The sequence below is a fragment of the Cyanistes caeruleus genome, chromosome 8 (assembly GCF_971803275.1).
Source record: "Cyanistes caeruleus chromosome 8, bCyaCae1.hap1.1, whole genome shotgun sequence".
NCBI classification, from domain to species: domain Eukaryota; kingdom Metazoa; phylum Chordata; class Aves; order Passeriformes; family Paridae; genus Cyanistes; species Cyanistes caeruleus.
In genome coordinates this window covers 15,656,137-15,665,428 of record NC_141708.1, presented here as the reverse complement: position 1 = coordinate 15,665,428, position 9,292 = coordinate 15,656,137, and the positions used below count along the sequence as shown (strand labels likewise).

General features: G+C 39.6%; 1 protein-coding gene and 1 long non-coding RNA gene across 43 annotated transcripts in view; one reads left to right on the top strand and one right to left on the bottom strand.

The window, feature by feature from the left end:
- Window positions 1–9,292, top strand: part of CPEB3 (cytoplasmic polyadenylation element binding protein 3) — a 77,235-nt gene that overhangs the window by 1,234 nt on the left and 66,709 nt on the right. For 26 of the 42 annotated variants that reach the window (XM_086899566.1, XM_086899550.1, XM_086899548.1 and 23 more), the window contains exon 2: window positions 7,129–8,039. In XM_086899566.1, coding sequence (XP_086755692.1) covers window positions 7,129–8,039 — 911 coding nt within the window. Of the gene's footprint in view, window positions 1–4,504; window positions 4,603–6,454; window positions 6,899–7,128; window positions 8,040–9,292 lie in introns of those variants that run through there. The other 16 variants (XM_086899557.1, XM_023929668.2, XM_023929662.2 and 13 more) reach the window with 8 other exon arrangements.
- Window positions 3,246–6,487, bottom strand: LOC147651892 (uncharacterized). The gene is made up of 2 exons (XR_015289760.1): window positions 6,299–6,487; window positions 3,246–4,541 (listed from the first exon to the last, which is right to left on the bottom strand). It is a non-coding gene; the product is annotated as an uncharacterized LOC147651892 (long non-coding RNA).

Here is a 9,292-nt window from a genome sequence, read left to right as displayed (position 1 = left end):
TCAGGGCCAAGCCCGGGGTGCAACTTTGCAGCTGCATCAACCTACAGCTGTTCTTGGCTGAGATCAAGCTTTTGCATGTTCGTGACAGCAGACATCAGGTGGAATAGGAGGGCAAGTTTAGGGAATATACTGGATTCTTTGATTGTGCTGCCTTAGCTAGGGACAAATCAGTCTGGTTTTGAGAGTCTCTGGAGAGAGGAAAGTGTTGTCAAACTCTGTGTAAAACACCTGGACTTGGACTTGTAAGTAGTGTTATGTGCATAATAGTAAGGGTGTTGTTTATTTTCTAATTGCTACAAATATCATAAAGAGGAACACTGAAGTATTTACAGAGATGTAAATGTTCCTCACAGCAGGTATAGAAACAGGTAGGAGGAAGGCATTGGCATCCTGTTCCAGAAAATTTATTTTGTACTTATTCTTGGGACCATAAAATTCAGTGTTGCTAACACTGTGGAGGAGTGTTGACTTTACAGTGGCCTGAGTAAACCACATGGCCATGACCTCCTCCTGGAAGAGATCCTAATACACACTGTCCCAATTACAGCTGTCCGCGGCGTGTAAGAGCAATATTGGATATCAAGAGTTTCTGGTTCCTATTCTTGGTCTGGAATAAGCTCATTGTCTATTGGCCAAAACATTGAGTAGCTAGGCTAGCCTAGCTTAGTTTTTTTTTTATATTTATTGTCAAGTGTTACAAATGGAAATAGGGAAGCTGGTTTTATCTCTAGGAGTGTGTGGTTTGTGCAGTTTCTGTATGTTTGCTTTGAAGTTGAAAGGATATGCTGGTTGCCTGCCATTTATGATAAAGGTCATAGTGGCTAATAATAGCTGTGAAGAATATTTACCTGAAGAAATGGAACCAGAACCCAGGATCACTTGGCTACCATTTGAGGCTAAGGAATTGTCTGTGACAAGGGTGGCTGCTTTGCTTTACCACTGGCACGGGAACATATTACAAGACTGGGCTGGACAAAACTTGAATATCAGGTCAAATAATGAGCACTCAGTAGGCTTGGACATATTTTCTTTTTCCTTATAAATTCTATTGTTTTTTCCAAATGTGAAAAATAAAATCTTAATAGGATAAAAGTGAAAGTAAAATTGGACAAGCTTTAGTGGTTTTAAACTAAATACGGTAGATTTACATTGAACATAAGGAAGAAATCTTTTACGATGAGGGTGGTAAAGCACTGGCACAGGTTGTCCAGAGAGAGGCCGGATTCCTCATCCCTGGAAACATTTAAGGTCAGGTTAAGCAACCTGATCTGGTTGAAGACATCCCTACTCATTGCAGGGAGGTTGGACTAGAGGAGCTTTAAAGGACCCTTACAGCCCAACACATTCTATTATGGCAGACCCCTTAACATCCCATAAATAGCTTGAAGATTCTGAAATCCCAAAACCAATTTGTGGAAACTGTTGGCCAGCTTGGGCTATATGTTCTTTGTCTACTCTTTCCAGAATCAAAGTGTGATCCTAAAATACTTATATAACCAACTGGTTTTAAAATAGTAAAAAAGCACTTCCTTACTCCCAGACAGAGCAAGAGTTGTCATTTTACCCTTCTCTGTTCTCCTTAGCAAGACTGGATATGCAGCTGCTCTATTCAAATGCTTGCTTTATTCTCCCCCACAATCTCCTCCTTCACTCTCCCTCATCCCCATTTTCTCTTAATTTTCTTTCCACATTTTGTTCTTTATGCTTCCTTCTTTGCATTGGTAATTTCCACTGTAAATTTCAGATTGCCTCTTGCATTTTTTATTTTTAATTTTTTTTCATTTTTAAACTATTGCTTCCTATATCATGCCTTAATAGATCCTTCTTTGTTTCTTCCTTCCGTTTCTCTGCTTTTCACTCTGCCTCACTCTGTCAGCTCTTACCTGCACCTGGCTGTGTATGGCTACATTTGAGCCGAGAGGACTCTCCTGGGAACAGGCTTTGTTTGACCAGAGCAGAGTGAGGGAGAGTGGCTGCTCTTCCTGGAGCTTTGCCAGAGCTCAGCTCCCAGACACTGACTGGAGGTAGCAGCCATTTTAGGCAAATTCAGTAAAACTGCACATTTTAAGGCAAGTATAGAACTTTGTGAAAATCACCAAAATATAAGTTCTTTAGGGCTTAAAACTGAGCCCTCAAATTGGCTATTGGATTTACTGCAAAATATCAACTTTTAAAAATACTAAATGGTTTGATGACAAATTTATACAGATTTAAGCTTAATAAATAAGTTGACAAGCAATTACTGAAAGAATGACATGGAGGTAGATTAAATGTATATGTATGTGTAACTATTTCAGTGAGGCCTGAAAAAGAAGAAAAAAGGACAAGTATTCTTGTATTTGTCCTGTAGGTATAAAGACCTGTACCTTAACATGGTTCTTCTGACCTGGCAGTATTAAAAGTATGGAAATTATTCACTGTTTACAAAAAAGCTAAGTAACCTGGCAATATAGGAGTATTCTATTTTGGCAAAATGTTAACTGCTATGATAGCAATATGTAAAATTAAATTACAAGATCAGTTAGGCATGTTTCATCTACTTGGTTCAATTTTTTTAAATATTAGTAGCCCTCAATTAATCTAAAGTGAAACTAACCTAAGTTGAAAAATGTGTTTCTACAATAAAACTTGGCATTTTTTCAGTACCATAACACTTCATTTTAACCTTCAAGCCAGTTGGAATAGTCACTTTCTGTCAAAAAGACTAGCATGGTTTGTTAGTCACAGGAGGCTTAAAGAGGCTTAAATTGCATCATAATGAATTGCTTAAAATAAAAATACACTTTATACAATGCTAATTGAATTCACTTGGCTTATTTGGGCCTTTCTTACATTTGTTTCTTTGGAACTGGCCCAGGTCAAGTAATTCATATACCAGATTGAATTCAGCTCTTGTGGTCTGATTCAGCAGTCATTACTATCTTTTAACTTCCAGTTATGAGGGAGTTGGTTGCTAGAAACAAACAAACAAAAAAATTGTTTTCTTCTAGTGGCTAGTTGATCAAAAACTGTCTTTACATCTTGATTTTCTTTGGTTCTGGAGTACTTTTCCTTATCCTAATGATTGATCTATCAAGTGAAACTGTCTCGTGGGAAGAACTGACAGAAACAGTGTAGTCCCTTGCATGTGAATCCTCAAAACATCTGAAAAGCAATAACCCACAAGTAAATGAGGACATAAAGGAGGGGCATAGAATACCAAGAGCCAGCCCTATGAGAGGTGGGATGGTTCATAAAGCTAAGTATTTTCACTTGCAGTAAGAAAGCAGTTTTGCTGCCTTTAATGATTCAGAGTAGCACAAACAGGTTAGAGCAAGTGTTGAGAAACTTTTAATTACAGTGTTGATGTAGGGCAGGCAGACCATGCAGTCCAACATAAACAGGGTGCAGAAAGCAGAGACATAAGTGTTAGAACAACTCGCTTTCAACTGCCCTAATTTATCTTTCTCAGCTTTAGTTATTTCTCTTTCATGCACAAAGCTGTGCATATTTCATCCTTGGAAAATCAGCCTGCACTTTTAGGTATTTTCTCACTTCTGATTTCAACTCTGTATTTCCTTATGAGCATTACTATTTGGTCTGAATAAGTAGTATTATGAATTACCCAGTATAAATATGCAGAATAATTCATGGACTAGTGAAAAACAGAACACCAAGTGCCAGTGAATGAAGTTCTGAAAATTTTTCCTGACCTACATTAATGATCACAATATTAATATCTTATGAGAAGAACTCCTGTCAAGCTGTGTATTGATGTAGAGGCTGGGATATGTAGATGGTTGGTAGTGAAAGGCAGGAAGGTGAAGTGTGGCACCACCATGTACAGAATAGATGGAATGTTGAATAGTAACATTCACACCTTGATTTTCTTCTGAGCAGATTATTTTTTTGGTAGACTTTTCAGTGTAGTAACAACTCAGTAATGAAAAAGCTGTAACTTGAAAATTGGAAATTGTTCAAATAGTACAGCTTTTCACCTGTGTACTGATTTTGATTTGTTTTTAAATTTTTATACTTGACCTATTTATGTTTCAGAATATATTTAGAAATTATATTATGACACATTATTATTTAATATATTCTTCAGCTAAGCAACATGACACGATTTCCTTTGTAATAGCTGTAAATTTTATAGCTGGTATGAGCTTATAATTTATTTTTTATGCTAGGAGTTTGTAAGGTAAATTTGGAAATACTGGAATTATTTCTTTGTCTAGCAGTTGTTCTGAATAGGTGGCTATTTGATCTGGGCTTCTAAATCAGACTTTAAAAGCTCATATTTAGTTAGTCACTTTCAGCTCGGTCTGTCAGATATTTTCTCAGAGCTGATGATTCAGATTGCAGCAGTTTTCCCTAGGAAGAGGGAGTGTGCACATATTTTTGTTTTTCCTTTCGAGCTCTCTTCCTTTCGGGAAGCAGCAGTGGAATGCTCTGTAGATAAGACTTCAAACCCCATGATTCCTTGGGAGAGCATGCGCTGAAAGCTTCCAGTTGTCAAAGTGCTCTTGCCAGACTGGTCGACTGTTTGTCATATACCAAACCTGAAAGAAGAAAATAAATACACTGTCGTTTTGTTGATCTTTAAATACAGAAAATTCAAAGGTAACTGTTCCTTAAACATTTCTGTGTTGGCTGCGTGGGTTTCTGCATGCAAATGGAGCTGGTATTGCTATGGGGATATAGATTTCCTGTACTGGAATGTAAATTTGTAGAAATACTTACACCAGCAAATAATCAAGAGTACTGCATACTAGTCCAACATTAGACATTGACTGGCCTGTCTTTCAAAGTCATTTATTAACCAGTATTTTTTCATTTGGACTGGCTTCATTCATTAAAGTAAGGTCTTGACCTTGACAGGAGGGTTGAACTGTGCAGTGATTTTTGCTTTTAAGAAGCAATATGGAAGGGAATATGAACCACAGTCCTTAGGATAAAGTTCATAACCAGCTAGCTAAGTCAAGGTACAGATTTGAAGCAACTGCTGTACTAGCCACTATAGATAACCTAATGACTAACTAATTTAAATATAACTTTATTGACGACAGAATTTTAACATTTCAGCTGCTGTGTTTTTCTCTCTAAGTGTATTTTTATACTGATAGCTCAGACCCAGGGGAGAGGGATACACATAATCCTTTTCTCCCTAGGATGTGGAATCATCAGTAGTTTTATGTAGCCTTAGGAGTAATAGTGATGTGGGTAGAAGTGAAGCTAATGGAAAGTTACACATACAGAGCTTGGTATATTGTGGTTTACTGCAGTATTGCTTTAAAATGCCTTGCAAGGTTTTCTGCACTCCCAGCAGCAGCAGCAGCGCTGCCTGGAACAGATGCAATGGTTTACCCTGTCCTTAGGAGCTTAATGTTGTTTCACAGCATAGTCTGCTCAGGAAGCCTTGCTGCTTGCTTTACATATTGCACTGGTAAATCAGGGGGAGCATAAGCAGTAACTTACTAGGTACCAGAAACCTCTCCTGACATTCATTTTAACTAAAATGTGTTAAATGTGCCTCAGAAGATATTTAAAGGAAAGAATAAAAAATGTAAGATACACCTGGACTATGTGATGTCAGAAAGGACAGTGTCGACGGTTTCACACTTTGCCACCTTTTTTAAACAGTTAATTGATTTGGCGTTACATTGTTGCATTACAAAAACAATCCTAAAAAACGCAGTCTTAGGCATGTAAATGACATGTGATTAACTCAGTAGCAATGCAGTTAGGTATTCAGCAATGACCATCTTTTACATAGTTACTCAAATAAAGTAAGTGATTTGGGGCTCATTTAAAATACTTTAGAGGTTTGGAATGATCTCCTCAATTGACTAAAGCCCTGCAAAATATGGAGGTTCCTGTTGTGATTTCATACAATCGCTGTTCATTGACGTCTGTATTGTATTAGTACTATTGGGTCTCAAAATAATAATAAAATTATATGATCTGTCCTATAGAGCACCCTTTCTAGCAGATATAAGCCTCACCCATTCCACATATATTTCCTTTCTAAAGTTTAAACGTATGTATTCATTTAGCAAATAATTTGCATCACTAGTCTTTGTCTTGTACATATAAAGATGATTTTTAACATGCAGCATGTCTATATTGTAAATATTTCGATTTTCCCTGGTTTTATATTTCATTTGAAAGCATTAGAAAGATCAGAGTCTAATAATACCTCCCAGGTCTGCTAATTTTGACCTTATGTTTTTCTAATGGACAAATCACCGATGATTTCATATGTATGTGTATAAATAGAGCGGGTATGTATATAAATAGAGCGAGTAGACAGCTATACCTTCAAGTAAAGGACTGCTTTGATGTAAAATAGCATTTTACGCGGAGAGATCGTAAGGTCACGGAAGGCAAATCTAACACCCATCGGTGGCTTTGTACACGAAGTGTCTCCGCCCCGCGGCCCCCCTTCCCGGCTGTGCCATCGCCTCCGCTGCCCGGAGCCGGCGCGGGCTGGGGCAGGAGCGGGCAGGAAGCGATTGTGCAGCGAGGAGCCGCTCCCGTATCAGCGCCAGCGTCCCTGGGCGCTCTCGCTCCGATAAACCTCAGTCACTGCAAGCTTGCTTGTTAATTAAGGAAAATCGGTACCCGGCTCCTTTAAAGGTCCCCTAATAGAAAAGGGGGTGGAGAAGAGCGAAGACTGGTGTCTTTTTAACCTTGCTGAAGGACGCAGCAGTATTTATTGACGTATGCAAATAACCAGGGGGAGGAGGTGGAGGAGGAGGGTGCTTGGAAAAACAGGAACCAGAATCAGTTTCTCATTGCAGGGTGAGAGCTCTGAGTTCCGGTGTAAGAGAAAAGAGACGTGGCGAAATTGCTGTATATCTCTGCCCTATAAGCACATCTCTCATTTAGATTGAAGGGAAACAAGGCATCAAAAAGGGTGAAGCATCTTAAAAAATATTTTAAAGGCAATCTAGCACGATCAAAGGTTACATATTCCTAAATGGGGGAGGGGGAAGATTACGGGTTTGCCTTGCAATATGCTGTAGCATAGTACATAGTACATAGGACGAGATTTTTGGCTGGCAAATGATTAAAACAGATTGGCTTGTGGTATGAATGACAATGTTAATAATCTGTCTTTGTGGTTTTTTTCCCCTACTGTTTCAGCTGCGCAAACCATGCAGGATGATTTACTGATGGACAAAAGCAAAGCCCAGCCCCAGCAGCAGCGGCAGCAGCAGCAGCAGCAAGATCCAAACTCAGCAGAAGCCCCCTCTACACCCATCTCGTCGGAGACACCCAAACCAGAAGACAACAGTTCAGTGACTAGTATCGGCACATCAGCTCCTTCCCAAAATAGCAAGGAGAAGATGCAGATGGAGTCTCCCATTTTGCCTGGCTTGAGCTTTCACCAGCCTCAACAAGAACCTGCAGCCGGCACCTCCTTGTCTCCCTCGTTTGGCAGCACCTGGTCTACAGGGACCACAAACACGGTGGATGATAGTTTTTTCCAAGGGATTACTCCAGTCAACGGGACAATGCTTTTCCAGAATTTTCCACACCACGTCAACCCTGTATTTGGTGGCACTTTCTCACCTCAGATTGGCCTAGCTCAGACTCAACACCACCAACATCAGCAGCAGCAGCAGCAAGCTCAGCAGCAGCAGCAGCAGCGGAGGTCACCTGTGAGTCCTAATCAGGCACCTTTCGCCCAGAGAAATGCTGCTTACAGCCATCAGCCCATCATGACCAGCAAACCGTCTTCCTCCTCTGCTTCTTCTTCTTCCTCCTCCAGCTGGAATAACCATCAAAACGCAGCTTGGAGTACACCTTCCAACCCTTGGGGTGGGCTGCAGGCTGGTAGGGACCCTCGAAGGGCAGTTGGAGTGGGGGTTGGCGTGGGAGTGGGAGTCGGCGTGCCCTCCCCCCTCAATCCCATTTCACCCCTTAAAAAACCCTTCTCCAGCAATGTCATTGCCCCTCCGAAGTTCCCACGGGCTGCACCCTTAACCCCCAAATCCTGGATGGAAGACAACGCGTTCAGGACGGACAATGGCAACAATCTGTTGCCTTTTCAGGTAAATGACTACACACACCTTCTGCATGATGACAGCTATCACAGATTTGTATTTTTTGTAGGGCTGTGTTTCATGTTACTGTTCTGTCTGAGTGGCCTCTCCATAACTCATATTTTCATCTAATAGTCACCTTACATGAAAGAAGTGGGGTTGAACCTAGAGAGTGTATACACAAAGATTTCCAATTCTAGCTTAAGGTTTAAAATCTTACTTTTCTTGTAACTTATTGTTAAATGTGGCGCATGGAGGTTTTTTATTGTTGTTTTTTGTTCTTTCTTTAGCATCTGAAAGGTAGTAGCCTTCATGAAAAACAGGTTCAGCAGACTACATTCCCTTGGTGCTGTGTTAGAATTTTTTTTCATATTCTCCCATATGTGAGAAAGCTGAGATGTTGAAATTGCTGGCTTCAGTTTTCTAGCTGGGCTGTTAATTTTAACCAAAGATGCTTCTTGACCTGAAATTCAGCTGATTATTTTATCACCATTGCAATAACTAATTGTCCTTATGTTGTGGTGGGATTTAACAGGGAGTCTATTCGCATAAGGCACCCATATGAAAAGCTGTGTACATCTAATACGTACACCCTGCTGTTATATTCACAGTGGACGTTTTGAATACATCTCGAAGCAGCGTGGGTGTGTATGGAAAGAGTGGCGTATCTGTCCTTTCCAGTAAGGAAATGCCTAATACAATTGACATGATTTTGAAATGGCAGGGAGGTATTGTATGAAATAAACCATTTTATGCTGTTCAGAATATTTGCAGAGAAAAGAGACAATAGGACACGACCTTCAGAGCCATATTGCAATGGAGTCTATTTACTAGCTACATAGCTCTGAAATATTTAAAGCTGCAGTGCCCTTCACTGTTTTTTTTTTAAATCTATGACGACAAAGCAGATCAATTGCAGCTGAAACTGGGCCAAATGGAAGATTTGCAATTTTAATGCAGAATGAAACCTGTCATGGTGTGAAATCCATTTTAGGTTGAAGAAAAGCAGAGCTTGCAGTTATACTAGGTGAAGTGAATCCTGGACTTTTCCTAGCTTAGCTGTTTTGGTGTCAGACAAGTCAAAATTTTGTGCTTTGAAATACAGTTAAATCATTCATATGCGCTTGCTCTTTAGGTAGTTGTTTTCTCAAAGAAGTATGATCTCTCAAAAATTTTTAACTTACCAGTTTGGTAAGAATAGCATTCAGATTGTCACTTAGTTTTAGAAACACAGTAAAAAAAAAAAATAAATTAAACAAATG